Source organism: Ylistrum balloti, unplaced genomic scaffold (assembly GCF_031769215.1).
Source record: "Ylistrum balloti isolate Yb309-2 unplaced genomic scaffold, AGI_CSIRO_Ybal_v1 Utg371140, whole genome shotgun sequence".
Lineage (NCBI taxonomy): Eukaryota > Metazoa > Mollusca > Bivalvia > Pectinida > Pectinidae > Ylistrum > Ylistrum balloti.
The window spans coordinates 14,501-40,593 of record NW_026782625.1 but is presented as its reverse complement, the minus strand read 5'-3'; the positions used below and the strand labels follow the sequence as shown (position 1 = coordinate 40,593).

Here is a 26,093-nt window from a genome sequence, read left to right as displayed (position 1 = left end):
AACACTTGTTAAATGATATATCGTTGTATACTGTGCGATATTAAAAGCACGAACAGAGATAACGGTGAAACTATCTACAAACAGGACTACAGTAATATGTACAAAATGGCAATTGATTGCTCTGAATGTGTAAACATGTGATAAGGGTACCTGACTGATAACGTAGTCTTCCTGGTCACTATATGAAAGGCATTGTGAGAAATAAAACTTCCTTGTGTGAAAAAGTTACGTTGTTACGAGTCTATGTCATAACTATCTGGTTACCTGAAGAACGTAATGGAACTGGTCAATATAGATACAAGTGGATATTTAATATTTTTTCTGCTTTGCTCTGGACCATACATTGTTGGCGCTTCAAGTAAGTAAATGTATATACACGTAGGTATGGCTGATGATCATTGTCGTAGCTCTAATGTCTAATCTCAGCAAACCTCACTTATCGCATCTTTAATTGTAAACTTTCCTTTACATGTTACATACCTCTTTAATTCAGTAGTACATATGTAACATACCAGTTTTCCTCAATAGAAACATACCAGTCTCCAAACCTCATTGATACTTATTAGTCTCCCTTCACCAGTAATAACAAATAAGTCTCCGAGAGCCTCACTAGTAACATACTGGTCTCATTCCTCGGTAGTGATAAACCAGTCTCGGAACCTCTGCAGTTACAGACTTGTCTCATTTCCTTAGTAGTAACATTCCAGTCTCCCTGCCCTGCCACAGTAATAACATACTTGTCCGCTTTCCTCAGTAGTAACAAACCGGAATGCTCAATTCGGTAGTAATCTACCGATTTCCTTACCTCAGTTTTAACATATCAGAACCCCCTTTTCAGTAGTAACATATGAGTCTCCAAACTTAAGTAGTTACATAACAGTCTCATCCCACAGGTATTTACATTTCAGTTTTCCTCCTCGAATTATAACTTACCACAATACACTCCTCGGAAGCAATATGCCAGTTTGCTTTCTTCACCAGGAAAATACAAGAAGTTGAACACATAACAGATTCATTGTCAGTATTAACATACCTTTGCTTCCCCTCGGTAATCACGTATTTCTCCTTCTCAATAATACCTTTTATGATATTGTTCTGTACTTATAAATAATGTTATCAATATACTATATTTCAGAAGATTTGGCTTTAAAACAAACCGCTACACAAAGCTCAACGTACATCGCTGAATATTCTGCCGATAGAGCCGTTGATGGAGTCCTCGGAGTTGATGTATCGGATGGACACTGTTCCCACACAGGTTCAGGTCACCAACAAGCCTGGTGGAAGGTTGACCTGGGACAGATTTACCGGATACAGACGATCAACATCACATACAGACGTAGTCGTAAGTTGTCGCATTATATTCACGTGTCTGTGTTTACATCTAGGTATAAAGTTGCTGCTCACATGTGGTGGTCTTTACTTGAAACTCTGTTGGTGGTTTCTAGTGTAAGTGTTTTACTGTTGTTTTGTATTTTTTTCAACTTTAGATAATTGCACGAATTAAACGATACATTTTTAGGCCAATCACTTTTGTTAATTCATAAACAACGGAAACTCCATTATCTAAGACTCCTAAATGTAGAAAACAGTTGATCATTGCGTAAAGTTTTATTTCTGAAGTAGTAAAAAATATACGACACTCCAATAATAACCCAAATTGAAATACAAAATATATAAAATATCAAATCAATGTGACATGGACACTAAGATAAATCGCACTGAGGAATTTCAATAAGAACATACATAGACATATTGCTGTACTTCATTTTTGAGCTGCAAAGAGGGTATTTTTTAAATGTATGTTTGATGTCATGAATGTGACAGTTCGAATAAACAAAAAACATCAGCATGTCAACATAATCAATATCCGAACTCAAATTAAACAAGACTATGGGAAAATATGAACAAAAGAAAGATTACCAAATTACAAGGTAACGAAACAGTATTTATATTTTTTTTGTGAAAGAACAATGATTTGACTTATTGCAGTCGTTCCTATAATATCGTTAGCGATACGTTTTGTTAAGTCGATAATGTAGTGAACAACATTCTTGTAATTCGGTCGTGTTTTAAGGAGGGTAGATTAGGGAGACACTACATTATTCCAGATCCAACAACCAATATTCCCAGTTCCAGCCACAAACTCCCTGTTTCAACGCAGTTGTTTACAGTTACCACCGCCTATTTCATGACTGAGTCCATCATTTAAGTATAGAACAGTTTTAAAGCTTCAGTGACTGTGTAGAAACTTTTGGATAATTGGTTTCGAGCAGTTTCTATAGTTTGCATGTCCGTTGTTATCTACAAAATTCTTTGTTACCGATGGAATACTTTTTGATGATTACCAATTGGAATCGTAACTTTGGATCACGAGACCTGTTCAGTAACGTTTTATTTTAACCGGAGAGAGGGCCGACAGACAGCAATAAAGAAGACATTGTACAGGCTAAAATGCTAACATAGTGGCCGATCTCCGTCGCCATTACAGGATTATGATGTTAACGTCATATGATATACCTGACAGTAAGATTACACAATGTTAGCGTGCAGTAGAAAAGAGAAATGGAAAATAAGAGATCAGTCACTGTAAAGATATAGTCGTTTTCTGCCGTACTTATTATAATGAGCACTCGGAAATATCGAAACTACGGAACTTCATAATAATACCTAACTTGGCAAGCATTTTTGGTTTTATCAGTTACTGATCACGCATTAACTCACAGTAATGGTTTAAAGGTACCTTTATTATATGTCCCTTGGTAGCACCAAACATTGTAGGTCTTGCACCAATCCCTGTCCAGTTTGCTTATGGTTGGAGTATCGCCCTTAATTTCTCATTTCCCTATTATCCTTTGATTTATAAAATTAAGCTAAGATACGTCTTTGAAATCATTCTTGTTTGTTACTATGTATCACAACAAATACACACCCTCAAACACTTACTCACTTTTACATATACACACGCGTGCCACAGAAAGATACATACATATTCATATCAACCATTTGATATTTTCGGAGAGAGTTATATATGAAAAAATCAAATATAATCTACAAATATCTACATACGAAGGTTATATTGCCGATAATATCAATATCGAAACAGCTTCCAAATATGGTGGTACATGCCTGTCACATATATATTTACATACCACATTTTATTGTATATCTGTTCAACAGTTCGAAAGTGATAATGAAGGTAATATGGAAGTGCACACGTCTGTGCAGGTGCATTATGTGAGCTGTGGACTGGCATTGGTAAAACAGATATGCCTATCAAAGGTCACAGTAACCTAATACCATATAAATATACTTATAGTCTGTGAAAGATGAAGATAAGATTTCAATAACAATATAGAAGGAGAGAGTATATGATGCTAAAGTTTATATACCATTATCTTAAAATCCTAATTATAACAATCATTTACTTCATAATGACCTGATTGAGTGCCTGGCATCATCACTATGTATTCCCTGATGCTGACTTCACGGATTTGCGATTTCTCATATCACGGTTCCCCTGTTATAGAAATCGTGAGGAAGAGAAAATTGATAATTTCAAAACTTCATCAAAGCTCCTAAGGAAAGATTGCAAGTGATTGGAAATGGACATTTGTTTGATTTATAATACATTAAAAATATACATGTAATTGAATCTCAATTAAAAAAGTTATCTAGTCGAAAAAAAATACATATTTTTAATTAGATCTAGGGAAAATGTCTTCATTGACTACTTTGTTTTAATTTAACCACGCCAAATGATTTTTTTTCAGAAACAGCTCGTCTTAAAGGCTACAGTCTTTATGTAACAAACAACACAGCTATGACACAGTCTGATGGGTCTATCAATGAACAGTTAGGCTATTTGTGTTACCATGACGCTGATTCGAGGACACCGACGTATAATCAGTCACGACAGTGTCACGTTGATGGGAGATACGTCGTGTTCTACAACCACAGAACGTACGGAGACGCATATATTGAGTTATGTGGTGTTCAAGTTTACGGTAAGCTATATTGTTCAGATGTGCATTTTGTTCATGTTCTCCTGTAACCCTAACGTTTTATCTTAATTTGATTTTTCTAGACTAGTGCTTTTCTTCAATATTTAAATAAAAATACTTACAGAATAAAAAAGAAAATTGATCGTCAATATGCTTCTGTAAAACTACACGTATTTCTTGAAATTCACTCCTGCTTCAATCACAGATTCTATATGTTTCCATGCACTTGGTATTAAGGTACAGATATCATATTTCAACCGATTTTGAATTTTGAATTTAAGATAGTATCAACGAAGTAATTCAATTTATTTTATGCTAGAGCGTTTCAAACTATATGCGACTTGAAGTCGATGTTTACTAAGGAGAATATGCGCGCATATATATGGTTGGCAAAATTGGTTTCTTTGAAATGTAATGCCCATAAATCATCTGAAGCTGTATTCTGGACTAAATGATTAACTGAAAGCTAATTTCACTAAACTTTTTTTTATCCATTAATCATTTTCTGACATTCTGATATTTTTATTTTGTATAAGTTTAGCTTTTGGATTAAAAGATATTATGTTTCATTCATACAGCATCTTTAGACCTTCATTATTTACTAAATTAAGTATTAAGTTTATGATTCAAAGGATATACCAAACTTTATTTAAGATGAATCCTTCTTATCCTGCAAACTAATGATTAATCGAAGTTATTAACATACTGCTTAAGTCAGACAATGAAAAACGTGTCCTTCAGATCAAACTATTTTGTATGTCAGCTGAAACTAAACTTGCAAACCGACTATAGGAAGAACGAAATCAATCGAAAACTGTCAGATAAATCACAGTACATATATCCTGACGTCAAATTAAAACACACGTCAAATTACAACCAAACGTTAAAACATAACCACAAGTCAAACATAACCCCACGTCAAAATATAAACAAACGTCAAAATATAAACACACGACAAAACATAATCACGCGTCAAAATATAAATGAATTTATTTTCCAATCGAAAAAGAAAAAATATTAGACTGACATAAACTGCATTCTATAGCGAATTGAACTTTTACCTCTTACTCTATATGATTCTGGTTTGTGATGTACCAAACATATGCACGAGTAACTGACATTATTGAATGGTTTAAACAATGCTCTCTCCGGTAATATACATTTAGACGTTAGAAATTTGGTGTGATGTTAATGTTGTTCCACATTTCATTCATGTGACTTAACGCAAAGTGATAATGAATTTAAAACATCACTATGACGTTGGATTCATACGTATCAACTATATAAGTACGTAATAGACCTGTACTGGGTGGGGAAGGATGAAATGAAGACTTTGAAGTAAATTATTTTTTTTTGTAGGTGAAATGCTTGAAAGCAACATTAATAGTGATGCATAAACAAATGAGTTCGTCCTTTTGAAAACATTAACATCGGGGTTTATTTTTCGAAAATAAAATGGAATCAATGGTGATATCAATACACAGATCACATCCAAAAATCTTAATTCCAGTATCTACCTGAATAATTTCAGCGTTAAATTCACAAAATACCTAGATATTGCATAAATGTTAATGTTGTTCCACATTTCTTTCATGTGACTTAACGCAAAGTGATAATAGATGAAAAATAGATAAACCTTATCCAATACATATTCATAAGTACTTCCTAAATTTATTTCAACCACGATAGAATCAGTGTGATAGAGCCGCGCACAGTACCCACAGATGTGCGATCGTAAATATCTTCCAGGTTTTCTATCATGCAGACACTAAATTGAAATATCAGATATTTCTTTAGGATCTATGTCTTGATTTTGTTTGGATCTGTTGAATACTAATGTGCACGTGCATCAAAATCATCATCAGTTTTTAAACATTCTTTTATTCAGTCATAGACGTGTATTAATTGATACAGAGACACTCGCCTCTTGTCTTGATAAATAGTAGCATATGAGTAGTTTGTTATATATATATATACCTTATGTTGTCCACGGTTTTTAACTTCACCACCAGCAGTGTTTTTTGAATGTGGCCCGCAGCAAGATGCAAACATACTTAAACAAGGAAAACTGATCTGCCTTAAAAATAAGTCATTGTCACACAAAATGGTGCACGTACATGCATCAGCACTGAGAAAATCCCGAAGTCCCTATTCAATCATTACTACTTGCAATAAAACACTGTGCAATCGAAAAAAAGATAAACTTCTTATTGGAAAGTAAAACCGAAATCTATCCTTATACCAAGATTATTCATCGGCATCGCGATACACACACAGGTGAATTTAACAATATACATATACTAAGAAAAGATTCACTTTAGCAAATGTCGATGTCAGGGTTATTCTATAAGCCCTTATCATACACACTCATTCAATGATTAACAAAAACACATATCATTACAATTACTTTATTTATGAACAGATTTGTATCCTTAATTTCTGGTTGTTGTGCATGGCATTATTATAAAAAACACTTCTCCTTTGGGTGTACAGTTCGATGCCATAACACGTGCACATATCAGCCTGAAAATGTACGATATTAATTTTTACAGGGTAACGTAAAGGCTTCTGTTGGTGTCAGTAGTGAGTGAACTACGACTGTAGTTGTATAATTGTAATTTAGGTTTTTTCCCTCAGGAAAACACTCATTTCTCTTCAAATCATTCCATTTAACATTCCCCTCTCCCCCCACCCACCCACCCCAATAAAAAAAAAAAAAAAAATGAAAAAATTAAATAAATAAAAAAAAAAAAAAAAAAAAACTAAACAAAATTCTTTGCCTAATTCAGTTGCATGAGTCTAATTCTGCTAATTCATTCAATTTTAAATGTATCTCCCTATCCACCTTTCCACCTCTTATATATTACTGGACTTCATATGTTGATGTACACGTGTATAAGTATTGACTGTGTGTATTTCGTTCAATCTAGACAGTTCAAGTATTATTGTTTTCCCAAAGTAAAGCGATTGATTAAGTAGCACGAGGCGATGTGGTTATAATGAATCTTGGAAAGGAGGAGTGCCATTTTGGGCCTTATGGCATGACATGACATTAAGCGAAGGTCAGCTCAAGGCTGTTCAGTTATTATAGGGGGGACGAGTGGGAGATCAAATTCATAATTATTGCAATAATTATCAAACTAAAAATATTTTTTAGTGTTTTTTTCTCTTAAATGTCAGTTGAGGATATATTTCAAAACCTTCATTAGAAAAAAATGACAAAAAATATGCCATTGTTGAAAAGTAGGTCACGGTAATTAAGTGCCCTTATTACCAATTAAGTCACATTTGAGCAACGTTTTTTAAAATGAAAAAAAATCAATTAAGCACCGGGTTTCACAGGATCATAAATGACCTTTGTCTATTACTTACGTGCGCTTACGTCCGGGCCAACAAGAGTAATTAGTATAAGTTGACATAACTTGTTTCGCAATTGTTGTAAAATAAATAAAGTTTATATTTGATTAATCGTTTTGTCTATTTCTAAATGTGAAATATATATCAATCAGTTTCTTTGAGTGTGATCTTTGTTTTACCCTCTAGTTGTCAACATACCATAAAGGCATTTACCAAACATTTATTTCACATATATTTAAGCAGCATAATGCTTTTCTTGCAATATGTATAAGGAACAAATATGATATGTAAAGGAAGAAATTAGCTACCTGTGTCAGCATATGTAGTACAGAGTAGAATACTGTAACCCAGTTTAACGATTGTATTTATTTAATGTCGTCAGTTCTTTTCATTAAAGGAAATTCATCGTTCGTAAAAGGATAATCTCTCTGATGTCAAACAAATATTGTACTTGTTTATCGATTTGAAATATAACGATATCCAATACTGTTGTTTAATGTACTAAAACAAATACCGTTGGTAGTCATTATTTTATCATTTTCCCTAAAGCATACATTGTATCTGGGAAAGTTCAATACTACCATTCTATGAATATATACTCATTTGTTTTAGGATGTCCCACCGGTAGGTTTGGGTTTAACTGTAGTGACACCTGTCACTGTCAGACTGGTGGGTGTAACCCTGACACGGGGCAATGTAACGTCACCGGGTGTCAGGCTGGCTGGATGGGACTATCATGCAGTCTCCGATGTCACTGTAACTTGGGAAGAGCCTGTGATATAGATACAGGGGCCTGTAGTGGAGGATGTCAATCCGGATGGTCGGGACGCAGCTGTATGGTAGGACCGCGTAAGTTGAATTTAATGAACGATTTTATTACACATAATTCAGTTGTCGACTGTTGAATATACACCTATTCGTGAAAGTTGAAAGGAACACTGAAAAATGGCTCGTCCATACAAACAGTTAAAGAACTTATTTTTTATTTAGATGAATGTTAATAATATGTTCTAATTAATTAGAAAATGGTTTCTGCCAAATACATGTTAAGATGCAGAATTCGAATATCTGTTAACGTGTCACTGACTGTCATACCTAATTTTAGTCCTATATGCTTTTTTTTGCTCCGCTTGTTTTGTACTGTCCCATATCCTGTAAGCATCAACTTTTGCAGAAGTCATATTTCTTATGACACTCTGTACTTTTTTCTTACTTGTTAAAACATTTGATTTAGATTATTGCATCGTCATATGTCATCATTTAATTATTCAAAGAATTGTACATATCGATTGATTTCCATGTTTGGTAGTTTTAAAGGAAAGAAAAAAAGTAAACTTTAGAGCTTTGTACTTTTTCTTGTTGTGTAGTATACAACACATTGATATCATTCTCGTCTTGCTGTTTACACAACAAGAAAGAGTGGTAGGCATGTTTTCTTGGCGAATCAAGGTAAAAATGACGTTTATCATTTAAGCTTGAAAGATGAAATCTTCTGCGGCTGGTTTGTATATAAGCTTTGATTTCATAAAAAATCAAGCGCCTTAGATTTTCGAAACGGAGAATTCACTAAATCTTATAATATATCAACTCGACTGACACAAATAGTGTACAGGGAAGATGCGTGTACATATTGTTAATTTAAATTTAAATAGGTCATACCCATTATCAATTATAAGTCAAAGGTGAAAAGGTCCACTTAATCTATCTTTCAAATGAATATACATTTGAGTACCAGCCTTGGTTTTAACTATAATTTTAAAAACAAATGAAACAAATTCTGTGAAAACTTCCGATTTTTCAATCCCATCTTCACTATTCCATGTGAAAGAGTAAAACTTTCATTAATTATCATTTGTTGCAGATAAATGGAATCTGGCATATAATAAGTACACCCGACAGAGTACCACAAATGGAGTCTATAGATCAGACATAGCTGTTGACGGTGTTATTACCGCGGATGCAGGACGTCACGGAAGCTGTTCACATACATGCCCAGAAGGACATGATGAGGCCTGGTGGTATGTCGATCTTGGAGGAGAAAAAAGGATCGGGATTATTAATATAATATACAGACAAAACTGTAAGTGGTATAGCAATGTAGTCCAACGACTGGAACATCAAATAGGGTGACTACTCCTTTTGCATGTGTCGTAACTACACAAGATATATACAAATATCTCTCTAGTTCCATATGGCAGTGCAACCTTGCATTAAACATTACATTATAAAATATTCAATAGTTTACTCCAAAACTATTTGACATGGAATTATATGCTATATCTGCAGTTGCATAGATAGAAGAAACTTCAAAGAGAAATTTGAAATAACAATATCTATTCTGAAACATGTTGATAAATGATTAATTGAATAATTAATATAGCAGCACTTTGATTGGATTACTACACTAAAACGATAATCGTTCTCATTTGTTTATCAAAATCTTATGTTTGACTAAATTTTGTTCATGTAACATGTTTCCAACGAATTCTTCATAATCACGTGTTAACACAACTACGTTCACCTATTATGGATGTATGTATTGCATGTATATGTGCGTGTATACACCAATAAAGTAACTGTATACATAACGTCAATGTAGGGAATATGTTTCTTGAACTATATCCTATTTTGTTTGCATCTGTTTTAGACACTTTAGTCTGTTTCAGACCCCTTCCGAATGTCCGGGTTTTATCTCTATATATCAAACAGTTCCTATACTAACTCCCAAGCGCTGAGTCGAGACGTTTTATGTTACCATGACCACGGACCCGGTCTGCCCTCCTACATTCAGTCACTATCATGTCCAGTCTCAGGTCGATACGTCATATTCTACAACAAACGTCCTGCTGACTACGAGCCCTTCAATCGCACGTTTTATTCGGAGTCAAATGCAGTCATTGAACTATGCGAAGTACAGGTACTTGGAGGTTTGTACTTTGTTTTGAATTTAACTGTAAAGTGTTTTGTCGTGTGCATGAAAACAACAGAAAAGAAATAAGGTGAAAGGTGCAAGTTATTTATTATTCTTCGATGATCCTCATCTTTCTTTTTTTATTAACGTCAATTTCAGTTTGTATTACCGGTAAAAAGCATGAGCTTGATACATTGATACCAGTCGTACTGCATCATTTATATAATTGAGAGATCAAAGTATCCGAATTTCAGCCTCCGTGTTTTTTTTTGTCTAAAAATGTTGTGCACGAACTTTCAATCTGTTTTAAACACCGCTATTTTCTTGTTCGGGCATATCAGTTTGTAGTGGGCGATTGTACAGGTACCTTCCAAAGTCGACGTAGCAGAGAGACGCTTAGATTGTCGAAAATGACAGTAAACAGTGAAAAACAAGTCACTTTAGACACCTCAGTGAATTGGGGGAGGAGAGGGTCAACACTCCAAAACAGTTGAGATCTTCAGCATGTCTTTTTAGCCTAGGTCATCCTTATTCAATAGGTCCTAGCGCGGAGGTCAAAGCATGGAAGCAATTTTACTGTGATCTGGTGGGAACGGAGAAACTTATACACATATGACTTATGAAGTGACCACCTAGGTTATCCTTAGTCCCTTGTGTGTTAGTCCGGGGGTCTTATCGTGAAAAAAGTAAAGATCCGCATCCTATAACTACATATTTATTTGTTGGGAATGGAGAGATGAATCCACATATGGCTTAATAATTCCCAGTTTGTGCAGTAATTATACAGATCAGATACAGACTAAACAGTGTTTTCTATTACTTTTAAATTCATCTTAAGTCTACGTCTACTGTTTCAGACTGTCCAAAACTTAGTGGATGACTTACCGACATTCAACAATGACACATAATATCTGCAAACCCCTTTGAAAATAAACGAGTTTATTCCGTTATTCATGAAACAATGAATTAGTTACCAATCGGTTTAACTTGTCTTTTTAAAGTTGTGTTTGGTGGTTCCATCGCTCCGTTAACAGCTAAGGCCATTTTGAGGCGGATCATGTAGGGTTATACACTCGTTATCACCTTAGCGTTAGATCGGGTGATCATTACATAAGTATGCAGATACATACTGTGATCAATTTATTATTTCTTTCCTGACTGCTATTTCGTTTTGTAAATATCTAATTAACACCCACCTCTATGATCCTGGAACTATTCTTTATTGTGGTCATTGCAAGGCAGTTAAACCCCCACAACTGTATGCAATTGAAGGTGACATAACAAACTTAATGCAACATATGATTACACTGCAGGTGTATTTTTAGGTCAATAGATAAGTCACCAAAGGTCAGCAATGCTTGTTAATGTTAAAACGAATTCTTAGATTTCCATATCTGATAGCAAAAGAAATTTTAGAAGTTATGTACACCAATAAAGGTGTTTGGAAAAAACCCAACAAACTGATAATTATATGAAGAGTAATAAGGCAATAAAAATGAGTGTAGGAATGATGTAAACAGAGGTGATATGTGATACAAAATCAACATTTCTCCACCCCCCACCCCCCCCACCCCCCACCCCCTAAAAAAAAACATGGTATGAAAACTACCGGAATTAAGGCATTTTTGAACTTTTAAAGGGTTTTAAAATGGTATTATAGAAGCCAATACATTTATACGTGTGTATTGGTCATCAATACTTATCAATATCATATAGTTTAAATTGCATAAATAAGGTTATGTCAGTGGTCAATGTATAGGTCATCATAGGTCATATGTCAAATAAGTCATCAATATCAAACATTATTATACACAACTTTTCCTTTGCACGCCTTATAACAGGGAAAGTTATGTCAAAGGTCAATATATAGGTCGCAAAAATTCACAGGTCAAATAAATAACCAGTCTTTATTAATTTTGTATGCCTTTCCTTCTCGTATCTTGTCATACAAAGTTATGTCACAACAAAGTTCAATATGTAAGTCACTAAATGCGACATGTCCGGTAAGATTTCATTATCAATCAATATTGTATACTTTCCATTTGCGCTTCTTAAAATGTAAAGTTAAATTCACTCCTACTGGCCAATCAACGAAGCAATATTGATTTCGCAATAATACCAATCTCAACAGAAGTAGCTTAAGGAGGTTTTATTACACAATATACATTCAGCATAGTCAAGTGAACGTGATATTCATAATATAGCCCATATACAGCACCCTCTGGTAAGATGAGAGTACCTGCAAAACAAACCCACGTGATAGAAGAACAGAATGACGACATTGACTTTGATTTCATTGATAATTCTTTCTCGGGAATTTTAATTAAAAATAAATCACGTTGGAAAGAATTGAGATTAGTTTCCTACTCACGATACTGCTTTTTGTTCATATTTCAAATCATATACTGCTGTTGTTGATAGTAGTACTCGAAGGGGCTCCAATAGGGGAATTTATCATTTTTTTCACCTAATGCTGAAACAAGTTTCCAGTATGCTTAACGTTAGTAAATGTCCACATGAATTTTCGGTACTGAGTTTTGAAGAAGGTACTATAAATTGATTAATTACCTACGCAGCACGAATCTAATGAGATAAGTTAAATATTGATATACTTGTAGCATATATGGAAACTGTCATCTGTTTCAACACATTCTAGTTCAAAGTTGTTTATGTTTACAGCCGTGATATGGTTGATGTAAACAACTATGACGTGTTGTTTAAACGAAAAACGTCATCAAATCATAGCAAGGTCGAACAGGCGGTATATCATCAGCATGTATAATTAATAAGGACTACACTGATAAAATATTATGACATGAAAAAAATCAACCGTAGTAAAATTGTGCCTTGTAAGCACGGCTTTTTTTTTGGCAAAAGAGGAAAGTTGTGATTGATTAAAAACATTACATTAGCATACACGTACATTTATTATTTAGAAATGCAACAAATATGTTTCTTTACTGTAAAATTTCTTCTTTTTACTGTTCCCATACAGTGGTCATAAATGGTCAGTCGAGTCTACGTCCTCTACTCGTATCAATGACTATCACAAGTTTATATGTATCTTGCTTCTAAACTGTTTTTATTTATATAGGCTGTTTACTATTAGATGTGACTCAGAGGAAAAGATTCGTCGTCGGAGTAGAAGATCTGTGTTTTTTACCAACATAAAACATATTTGTAACGTTTTATTATAGTAAGACTTTGCTGGATGAGTGTCCACTGGAAATGTAAGCGACGTAGTGCAGTTGTCTACTGTGTGGCGCAATGCTTGAAAATCTTCACCACAATTTGATATAGGTTGCTTTTTCATTATGTATTATTTAACCAAGGCGTATTTTGCATTTTGTTTTATAATTTTCATGTAATGATGGTTTTCGTGGTTTACGTGTGATGTTTGATTATATAATTTATTTTTGAGGATGACCTCATTCAATTCGATTAATTGTCCAGTTTTATGTGGAGCAAGCATAGATTTATTTATAGAAAACCCCTTCAAAAGACACAACGATAGTTACATGTACATGATAGATGTCGTTCAGGAATGGCGGCATTTGATAAAAAATCTCATCAAAATACATATTATCAATAACAATCCCTTGAATATAATATCAACAATGATGATTTTACAGCCTGTGAGCGAGGTAAATTTGGACAAGACTGTAGTCAGAGTTGTCACTGTGCCTCATCTGACTGTAACCAAATGACGGGAACTTGTCTTGTTCCGAGATGTTCTGCTGGCTGGATGGGTAATTCTTGTGACCAAGGTAGATTCTTCTTTTATAACTTACAAGGGAGTTAATCTTAAACATTATAATTATAAGAGCCTGGTGTATTCGAGGAACCTGGAAGATAAATTAGCATACGTGCATTGTTTACAAAATTAAAACATCATGTATCGTGGTTTAACAGAAAATTTCGTCTCCAAACTGTTCTCACACTTACTCATAAATGGCGAGTCGAATCATCTACTTGTATAATGAAGTAAGTCAGGATACGTAGTTATATACCAAATCAAAGCATTCTGTCGATTCAGACCTCTCCCACTCAGATATTTTGAACGGTTTCATTATATCACAGGTTTCCCAAAATTATATCGTTCGCCATGTCGATGTAACTCACTTTGATTAAAGAATGGCTATATTGAAGGAAAGCGAGCGAGTACCTATACTGTGGTTATATAATTTATTTTTGAGGATGACCTCATTCAATTCGATTAATTGTCCAGTTTTATGTGGAGCAAGCATAGATTTATTTACAGAAAACCCCTTCAAAAGACACAATGATAGTTACATGTACATGATAGATGTCGTTCAGGAATGGCGGCATTTGGTAAAAAATCTCATCAAAATACATATTATCAATAACAATCCCTTGAATATATTATCAACAATGATCATTTTACAGCCTGTGAGCGAGGTAAATTTGGACAAGACTGTAGTAAGAGTTGTCATTGTGCCTCACCTGACTGTCACCAAATGACGGGAACTTGTCTTGTTCCGGGATGTTCTGCTGGCTGGATGGGTAATTCTTGTGACCAAGGTAGATTCTTCTTTTATAACTTACAAGGGAGTTAATCTTAAACATTATAATTATAAGAGCCTGGTGTATTCGAGGAACCTGGAAGATAACATTAGCATACGTGCATTGTTTACAAAATTAAAACATCATGTATCGTGGTTTAACAGAAAATTTCGTCTCCAAACTGTTCTCACACTTACTCATAAATGGCGAGTCGAATCATCTACTTGTATAATGAAGTAAGTCAGGATACGTAGAGAATTATATACCAAATCAAAGCATTCTGTCGATTCAGACCTCTCCCAGTCAGATATTTTGAACGGTTTCATTATATCACAGGTTTCCCAAAATTATATCGTTCGCCATGTCGATGGAGTAACTCACTTTGATTAAAGAATGGCTATATTGAAGGAAAGCGAGCGAGTACCTATACTGTGGTTATATAATTTATTTTTGAGGATGACCTCATTCAATTCGATTAATTGTCCAGTTTTATGTGGAGCAAGCATAGATTTATTTACAGAAAACCCCTTCAAAAGACACAATGATAGTTACATGTACATGATAGATGTCGTTCAGGAATGGCGGCATTTGGTAAAAAATCTCATCAAAATACATATTATCAATAACAATCCCTTGAATATATTATCAACAATGATCATTTTACAGCCTGTGAGCGAGGTAAATTTGGACAAGACTGTAGTAAGAGTTGTCATTGTGCCTCACCTGACTGTCACCAAATGACGGGAACTTGTCTTGTTCCGGGATGTTCTGCTGGCTGGATGGGTAATTCTTGTGACCAAGGTAGATTCTTCATTTATAACTTACAAGGGAGTTAATCTTAAACATTATAATTATAAGAGCCTGGTGTATTCGAGGAACCTGGAAGATAACATTAGCATACGTGCATTGTTTACAAAATTAAAACATCATGTATCGTGGTTTAACAGAAAATTTCGTCTCCAAACTGTTCTCACACTTACTCATAAATGGCGAGTCGAATCCTCTACTCGTATAATGAAGTCAGGATACGTAGAGAATCATATACCAAATGAAAGCATTCTGTCGACTCAGACATCTCCCAGTCAGATATTTTGAACGGTTTCATTATATCACAGGTTTCCCAAAATTATATCGTTCGCCATGTCGATGGAGTAACTCACTTTGATTAAAGAATGGCTATATTGAAGGAAAGCGAGCGAGTACCTATACTGTGAGAGGGACTGTTTGTTAACATATCTGAAAGCTCTGTTATTGTTATAACTCTATGTGGTTTACGGATCAATTATATATATTTGGTATTGTCAAGAACGTTGTTGTAAGTCATGATGGTATTCATGTGTTTTTACGCCCGAGATATCAATGGTCTTTAGATTTTGGGCTTTTGCTATTGGTCGACGCTACAATCAGGAATGTGTCCAGAACATTTCAATAATTTTGCTACATAAGAATTTGTGTAAAACACAGGACAACTTTCAAGATTTGACTGATCCGAGTACATTTATGGGACACATGACCGAATGTTATCGATATGTCTACCAATAGAAGTTTACGTTAAAGTTTCATGGCACTATTAATATTCTATATCTGTTTTTTGTATCTAATTCTAGCTCCCCAAACACATATTATGATGTTTCACTAAACATCTTCTCATTTCTGAATAAAGGATGTGGTTTATACACCATAGGGGAACCATAATCTAACTAGCCAGTAACGAAATCTCTTTCAATATCTTCAGCTTTGAGGAACATGTCCTGATTGGTTTGGAGCACTTTTCTTCTTATATAGAAATTGTTTTGTTTGGCCTTTACCTCATTCCTTTTTACGGTAAATACTACACCAGCGTTCCTCATAATCTGGAAGCCATATTGGTGCCTCCTTTAACATCCTAATCATTCCTTTGAATTTGAAAACTATCAATATCGTTCATTGGCATATTTTCTTTTTAAAGTTTCTTAACTCACTGTATCGTGTTCCCATGAATTCCTTCATTGTCATGCTGTGTCAAAATAAGAAAATACCAATGTTTACGATAACCATAATCGAAACTCAAATTCAATAAAACTAGGGGAAAATATGAACAGAAGATTTATAAAGGTACTCCTGAAAGGTTTATCTTAATGGATTTAAATTTTCTCGGCGTCAATAAGGTCATCCACACCGTGGTCCTCAAATCGGCTAACCATGTTTGTGGAAACGACTGTTTGAATTTTTTTCTGTTCACATAAAAACCCTCAGGTGAAGCCGCGCGTCCATTTCTTTAAATATAGAAAGATTGGTAACTTTCCTTGTTTTGCAATGGAAGTTTCCCTGTCATTTTATGATGTATCAGATGTAAACATAATTACATTATCCCTGTTAAGCATGGCAGTATCGTATTGCAGAACAAGAAGGTGTCGTAATAGATGTCGTTCAGGTATGACAGCAGTAGATCAGAAATCTCACCAAGATACAAATAATTAATTACACTTTTATATCATATCACCGATGTACTTTTTCAGTCTGTGAACGAGGTAAATTTGGACAAAACTGTAGTCAGAGTTGCCACTGTGCCACATCCGATTGTCACAAAATGACGGGAGAGTGTCTTATCCTGGGATGTTCTACTGGCTGGATGGGTAATTCTTGTGACCAAGGTAGATTCTTATTTTTTACTTTATAGTGACGAAATCATAAGCACATATCATTGTTAGTGTAAGTGTCTGTTGTACTCGAGGAACCTGGATGATAGCATTAACAAACAAGTATTATTTACAAAATGAAAACATTACATATGCTGGTATGATATAAAATTGTGTCTTTAATTTTCTCACACTTACTCACAAATGATGAGTCGAGTCCTCTACTCGTAGCATATATGCTGTGAGAGGGACTGTTTGTTAACATATTTACTACCGATGAAGGGAAGGTGTGAACGTTTCAAGTACTGTAGTACTGAACAAAGTATTGATAGTATTGTACTGAAGTACTTCACCAATCGAATTCCTTAAATTTATGCAACAAGCTCTCTGATTGGCAGAGCCAAGTCTAGATCGATTGTGGGTGGAGCCAGGTGAAAAAATACTGTGCAGACATCGGCATTTTACAAACACTCGACTGTCGCGAGAGGTTAATTGGAAGAGTCCGAGTCACAGGTGGCTTCAGATCAGACCTAATTGGGTTGTCCCATTTGTTTCGTTCTACACCCAATGATACCTTGCTTTTCCATCGATGGTACAACGAGAAAACGAAAGTTACTCAGTACTAAACTAATTTACGTACAAAATATATATCAACAGGTTAGATCACTGGGACCGGAGAATTCATAACATCTTAACAGTGAATATAGTCATATAGTCATTCTGTACTAGTTTTATTTATTTATTTATTTATTTTTTGAAAGGGGGGGGGGGAGGGTTGGCTATATGTAACAAAGAATTACGAATTACCTGGGACCTCCTGATATATGCCGATAATTCATACTGCATTAAAAAATAAAGGAATTCTGTGGTCCCATATATTTTTTATTTTATTTTTTATCTTTCCATCGAAAATTATACATATCCGCAACATGTGAAAAACTTTGAAGTTGGTTGGGCGGAATATCTAGAGCATTTACTACTGCAAGTTCCAGAAATTCTGACACAAGTCGGGTATTTGCCCGAAGCCTCTGTCTCATGACATTGAATACATATTCAGTTACGTTGTATTCCGGGGAATAAGGCGGCTGAAAAACCAGGGACACGCCATATTCTTTCAGCATATTTCTTAAAATGCGCTCTCCCTGTCTATGGTGATGGAATCCACAATTATCCATCACAACCACATCGCCTTGTACAAAAACAGGATTCCCCATATCGTTCGTATCGGACATAATTTCGTCGAAGAAAATTTTGCGTACTGTTGCCGTCGTCGGACATTTTTCCAGCGATTACTTAGTAATTGTTATGTAACTGATAGTGTACATTAACTCCGCCTACCGGAACAAATTGGGTGTCAGATCAACTATTCAGGTTGTCTAAACTCCGCCCCCGACCAATCACAGAGGTCGTTGTATACTTGACTCGATTATTTGAATACTTCAATACAATAGTGTCAATACTTTGTTCAATACTATAGTAAGTGTGTCGTTCACACCTTCCCTTCATCGGTAGTAAATGCTCTGTAATTGTTATAACTCTATATGGTTTTACGGTCAGTAATATATAATAGGGTATTGTGAAGAAAGTTGTTAAAAGTAATTGTGTTATTCATGTGACTCAGACTTTTAAATACATAGACTTCTATCAATTTTGTATTTGTTGTTAATATTTTTTTTTATATAAAACGCAGAAACAAGCAAACGTTTTGTTATGATTGAAATATAAATAAACTATTTTTTAATTCAACGAAACCTCAAATGAACAGTGTAATGTTTACCTTTTAGAGTGTGCCAATTATATGTTTGGCCGAGACTGTATCCAGACATGTCATTGTGCTGACTCTGACTGTAATAGGACGAACGGTGTCTGTACTTTACCTGGCTGTAGGGAAGGATGGATGGGTAGCACATGTAGCCAAGGTAATAAATCATGTAATTGAGTGCATGGAAACATTGCTCAACAATTGTATACAATTGTAATTGTATAATTCATGTCAATTATTTAAGACTTTACGGCTTATAAAACGAATCCCTGTTGCTCTCAGTGATATTTCTTTTCATCAGTGCTACCTTGCACTAATAAAAAATCATATTTTTCTTTACTTGAAGTAATTCTAAAGAGAAAATCTCTACGACAGCTACTGATGTAGATCTTTTCCTTGAAACCAACACTGACAGTTTTCCACGAACCTATTGTGAGATTTCCATTTCTAATTTAAACATTTCTGCCGCCCAAACCTAGTGTGTTTCCATCTTGTCGCAACTGATTCGATATTTAAAGGCTTGTTCTTACTATCATAATTTTCAAGAAGTCGTCAACTGACGGACAAACTCGTAACACAGGGTTTCAAAAGGTGCAGGTTGATGTAACTTATTGGGAAGTTTTATGGCCGTGATAGTGATCTCATTGAGAAATATTTATTGATGCGATAAGAAGCTTGATTTGTTTTATGCCTGTAAGTTTGCTTGTTTATTACATCGCGGTATACCTTGTTGTCCTTTGAGAACGTAACAGTACCTGCTTGGATTGACCAAGATTTATATGTGGAGTGTCGTCCATGAAGCAGAAGACACTTATTCTTCGAAAACCCTGGTTTTATTCTCTTTTTACCTTTTCAGAAGTCTTCATGTAATTTTTTTTTCTGTTCATGTTTTACTCTAGTTTTATTGAATTTGAGTTTAGATTATGATCATTATGTTCTTGCTGTTTTTTGTAACGTTCTATTTAAATGGGAAGGGTTTATGATTAAAAACCATCAGTAGGAGTTGTATTTCAATCTGACCGTACGAATTCAAAAACTGTCAAAACGTTATCAATATTCAATGCAGTAACTGCACGTTTCTGAAAAGTCAGCTGAGAGGACGGTAAGAAACGTAACACAATGTATCTGTATATATCAACTTTTCTTCAGACACGAAATACATTTTCCAGGAAATAGATATCAAAACACAAAAATGAAAAATGCACATCTCACCTTCGAATCCTATTCGAACTGTGTCACTTGTGAAGCGCCTTCATGTCCAAGACTGTTTTTGAAAGGTTAATTGGCTGTGTTTTTAATTACATTTAACGACGTTTTGTTGTTCATACGTTTAGTTTAACCAAACCTTTATCATGAGTTTATTATGAAGGGAATTTCCTGAAAAAATACGTCCAATTAAAGGAAGAGATAATGTAAAATTGAAACATAAGTACTGTCATCTAATTACTGGTGTATAAGATCTTCGTACAGTGTAGTAGTAATATCTTCCAAGATTTTTTTTTACATATCTACGGAAGCAAACTGAGCGACCTCATGGCCGCATTTATCTTGCAAAGGCCTTCAGTGTCCTTTCCAAATATGTTAATGATGTTATGTTTTAAAGACAAGAAATTTAAGACTCATGTTCATCGTATATATCATCTCAGTTGAAAAACAAAGGGAAAAACAGGTTCAGTTTACCTCGATAATTTCCATAATGAAACAAATATGGTCCGTTTTCCTCCAGTTTGTAAGATAAGCGCAATGATTTATATTTCCCTATTATGAATGGGATTTTCCATGCTTAGATAGAAACATACATGCATCACAGGTATTACAGGGACATTTGGGGGAATATCATATATCCGTATGGATTGAAGTTGGATATGTTTGATGCTCTCTAATAAGCCTTATGTTTTAGTACCCCTTTTTACACCCTTGAAATGAAAAAGACTCACGTGGTGGTTGTCATCTTTGGTGAAGGAGACTAAATTTTGTACAAATTGAGACTCAGCCCGAACGGGCGGGAAAGTCTAGACTCAAATGGGGAAATAGAGCAAATTATTTAGAATTCTTTTTTTTACTGAAGGAATGACAGGTGTTTGGTTGAATATTTTTTGGGCCAATAAGCCAATTAAAATAAATTCTTTAAAATCCTTCTTCCATAGGAATGCTTTGGTTTTGTTACAATTTGGTCTTACATACTCTTGGGTGATTAGAAATCTATTTTGTAGATATGTTTTGGCCTTCTAGGACGGAAAAAAAATAGGACGATTGTAGAACAAAAACATATGAACAACATCTTTTCAATACAAATTTGGTTCTGTAAAATAGAGCCAAACAATGCTAACGGTCTATATTTTGACGTCTGGGAGGCGGCTGCAAAATTTTGTATAAAGGTTTGGTGTGACTCTCTGGGGCCGAATGGTTTGTCTCATTAAGGGAAACGGAGGAAGGCAATTTGAGTTATTATCATACTGACACATGTTTAGTAAGTGTTTCCTCTTTGAAATGATTGAATAGTGTAAAGTTGGGAGTTGTTCTTTATCAAGCCAGTCTAGTTCGTTGTGTATACAGGAAATGCAACGATGTAATGTCTTCAGATAGGATCAATTTATTGTACGCCTTGTCTGCAAGCGCAATAACATTCTTAACCTCCATGTTATATTCGCTGTTACTTTGAACACCGAGACCATCTCATGGAAGTTGATTGATTTATGTATGCCATAGTGGTTTTTTGACAAGGAAACATTAATAAATATTTTTATTTAGAAGGACATATACAGATCAGTCAATTATGCAGGTTCATTATTTGAACTGAAATATATGTTATAATGCTGAACGTCAAAAAAGGATTTGTATACATTGTAATATCCATATTTACCAGACCATCAGGCCATCTGCAATTAAGTCCGATGAAATTATGAATTCCAGAAAGTTTAAAAATCTAGAAATTTGCTTTCAGTAATATTTTCCTTCATGATATGATGTAATGATATGATATATTAGACGCGATAAATCTCGGAATATGTTTCTTCATACTTTGTGAAGTGAAAATTGAATTAATTTTAATCATACCCAGCTACTTTTTTATAATCATTAAACAATTATTATCATCATTAGCATTGTAAATAGCCAATAATCAACTGTTTAGTATTAAGTATTTAATCCATGTTATAATTTACATCCCGATAATTGAGTGAAGACTTGAGTTATGCTTTTGGGTATATATTATACCAATAACAAGAAAAAAGAAATGTATCCAGTAATGTCATTTCATTAAATAACGCATAACATGGTAAACATGGTAACAACAATATCAATCATGTTATACAAAACATATTTACAACATAATCAATATCATAATTTTAATATAGCCAAATAGATGGAGTATGAAATATAACAAAAACGATGGAGCATAAAATAACAAACCTACATTATAACATGCACAAATTCATAGTTGTTACATAGCCATAAAGATAGAGCCTAAATAACTAGGAAGGACGTGTATCATAACCGAAAAAGTGGGATGGTGGGCCAAACAAATTCCATTACCAATTTTCGACCTTGTATTTTTTTTGTTGTTTTCTCACGTGACCTAAATTCGCCTCGCCGATTTGCTGTTCCGTTTTCGCCGATTGTTTTCGGGTGTACTCGATTAAGCTGCAACCATCCCACTCTTTTACATTTCGCTCCCATTTTTATCGCATATTGTAACACAGAATTTCAATGAAATGATAACACACATGAAATAAATAGTTTCAATGTACAACATAAATATATTCATTATCATAAATCGTATATACTCTTGAATACACTCTTTAATACAACTTTAGAGTTAGATATCTTGGGACAAAACAATAAATTTAACCAAATCATACAGGTGTTGTTTGCTTCTAGGATTCCTCAATGATGTTAAGGGCCGAAAGTTATTACGATAAAGAAAATAAAATGAAGTAAAATTTTAATTTGTTTTAAACATAACCAAGAGCCTACACATACTTTCTGAACTATTTTTATGATCTTAGTAACTTTGAAAATTATCAATCATCAACTAGTTAAAATCAGATAAATTGATTGCTTTTAAAGTAACGTAAGTTAGAAGTATAAGTTTCCTAATTTTGCTACATCGTATTGATGTTGTTAGAAATTATTTTAAAAATATCGTTTAGAGATGAAATGTTTTGTCAAAATGACATTTCACAGTGTAATTTAGAGAAGATAGTATTAATATCTTGCATCGAGGTTTAACGAATTAAACCTTGGAGTAAGTTTTGACATTTTCTATACATCTACGTTTTGACATTTCCTATGCATCAAAAGAGTAAACCACACTTCCTATTAAGCTAAACGCTGTCTTTAGAATTATAGAAAAGACTCAAAGGTAAACAGCATTCTTTAATACATGTGCTGTTTTGACAGTTTTAACATATCAAGGTCTTATGGTGTCAACATTTTCTACTGGTACGTAATATGTAATACGTAAGGTGTGTTCGATGTTCGTGTGCATCTCTCCTAGTTTCGCTATTTCTATCTCCTGCCCAACAACGAAAAATTCAAATCGGTTACGTCCGTACGTACTTCCGTTCGTCCTCATACTGCTTTCCGCATGATATCGTTTGAAGGACTGGTAGGAATGTGATGACACTAGTTTGGTACACTTGTTAAAATAATTCTTTGTCCAAAATTAACGGCGAGTTCCGTGCAGTGAGGCTGCTGTGACCTGATTGGCTGGTTTCTTTAATCACTCCTGGATGCTGCTTTCCGCATGATATCCTTTTGAAGAACTGTTTGGACTTGTCACTTTAATTCTTTGGCCTAGTTCGATTAACGGCAAGTTCCACACTCATTTAATGAGGCTGCCTTGACCTGATTGGCTGATTTTTTATCACTTTATGTTGGTTGACATATCGTTATTTCCCTGATAATTAAGATCAATACATCAGTTATATAGGTTTTACTTTTTATTTATTTCTCTGTTATGTGTACTTTATGTAACAGCGTGTACCGACAAAATGTTTGGGCGAGACTGTATCCAGACCTGTTATTGTGCTATCTCTGGCTGTGATAGGATGAACGGTATTTGCACTTCACCTGGGTGCACAGAGGGATGGATGGGAAACAAGTGCAATCAGGGTACTTACTATAACATCAAGTAAATCTCAGCGGTGTCAAATATCCATCTTTTCACTATTGCTTTACACTGATGAAGCAAAAATGAAGTTCAATATCTGTTACTTCAATGTATTCAATTTTTGTTGTAAGATCCATGCTAATAAATATTCGGTTCTTATCAGTAATTTAGACGTGATGATACACTTTGGATATCGGTAATGACATGTGCTATTTTGACAGTTTTAACATATTAAGGTCTGATGGTGTCAACATTTTCTACTGGTACGTAATATGCAATACGTAAGGTGTGTTCGATGTTCGTGTGCATCTCTCCTAGTTTCGCTATATTGTCACTTTAATTCTTTGGCCTAGTTCGATTAACGGCAAGTTCCACACTCATTTAATGAGGCTGCCTTTACCTGATTGGCTGATTTTTTATCACTTTATGTTGGTTGACATATCATTATTTCCCTGATGATTAAGATCAATACATCAGTTATATAGGTTTTACTTTTTATTTATTTCTCTGTTATGTGTACTTTATGTAACAGCGTGTACCGGCAAAATGTTTGGACGAGACTGTAACAAAACCTGTCATTGTGCTAACTCTGACTGTGACAGGAGGAGTGGGGTATGTAGTATACCAGGATGTACTGAAGGTTGGACAGGGAGTACCTGCAGTCAAGGTAATAGAGAAATCATTTGTGTTAACAAACATTTAGATTAAAATGACATTATAGTAATCAAACCGTACAAATAACTACGCAAAAACAATTCAGGTTTCTGGAATCGCAAAGGGATAATCTTGTTTAATTACTTGTCGTTGGATGTGCCTTAGTCATTTGGATATCCCTGAATGGTGGTTATAGCACGATCGTGATATATTAAGTGCCATAGTATTTTTTTAGTCGAACGAAAGTCCCTACAAAAAGAAAAGGGATCTTTAAAGGGCAGGTACAACTTTCATAAGATTTCAATAATTAATACATTGATAACATCTTGACCCGAAATCCGTTAACTTTATAGACAGGAACTTGGTACATGCAACTGGACTGACACTAAAGTGATACCGTTTTATCTAAACAATATTTATCACTAATTTGTAAGGCATGAAGGTATCGAATGGTATCGACAACTGATGATAAAAATTCTGCATGAAAATATTATGCTGTTCTTTGACCTCTTAGTTTGTTAGTTGCTTATTGTTTTTGTTTTCAATTGTCAAATATCGTTCAAACAGTATTGCCTAGGGATATATGGAATGAAAATAATGAACTGTTTGTGCAATTTATTGCAAGTTTTTACTTAAAACTACAACAGCAATAATTCAAATAAATGTAAATATATGTCACATGATCATCTTCTGTCTTCTGCTTCGTATATAGAATGTGGCAGCAATTCATTTGGACGAGACTGTAACCAGACCTGTCACTGTGCCTACTCTGACTGTGACAGGAGGAGTGGGACATGCACCATACATGGATGTACGGAAGGTTGGATGGGAAGTAAATGCAATCAAGGTAATGCATTAAAGTCTTTTTGAACATGTTTTCATATTTTAATGAATTGAATTCACGAACTATGCAATAACTTACATCACAGGATTTGGATATGTGAAGACCGATGAAGATTTTTTCGAATTGTATGGTTGTAATGATGATTCCAATGCTCGTTTGTGTTTCTGGTGGTTTCTGTTTCATTTTTATTTACCTTGTTCTCATTGGGGATCGTAATGCATTTTACGTGAATGGACAAGGATTTACATGGTAGCTGTCGTCAACGAAACAGGAGACACTTCCCTTCCAGAACACCTTGTCTTCTTT

The 26,093-nt window shown here is 34.5% G+C and overlaps 1 protein-coding gene across 1 annotated transcript; it reads left to right on the top strand.

Annotated features, from left to right (window-relative positions):
• Window positions 1-276: 276 nt before the first annotated feature.
• On the top strand, window positions 277-25,790 carry LOC132561032 (multiple epidermal growth factor-like domains protein 10; the record flags this gene model as incomplete). The annotated part of the gene is made up of 13 exons (XM_060225749.1): window positions 277-358; window positions 1,136-1,345; window positions 3,774-4,007; window positions 7,974-8,210; window positions 9,223-9,441; window positions 10,028-10,288; window positions 13,905-14,039; window positions 14,680-14,814; window positions 15,463-15,597; window positions 17,295-17,429; window positions 19,269-19,333; window positions 24,822-24,956; window positions 25,656-25,790. Coding segments are annotated over exons 1-13 (2,118 nt in total), but the record flags the coding sequence as incomplete, so codon positions are not given.
• Between the last annotated feature and the right edge of the window lie 303 nt (window positions 25,791-26,093).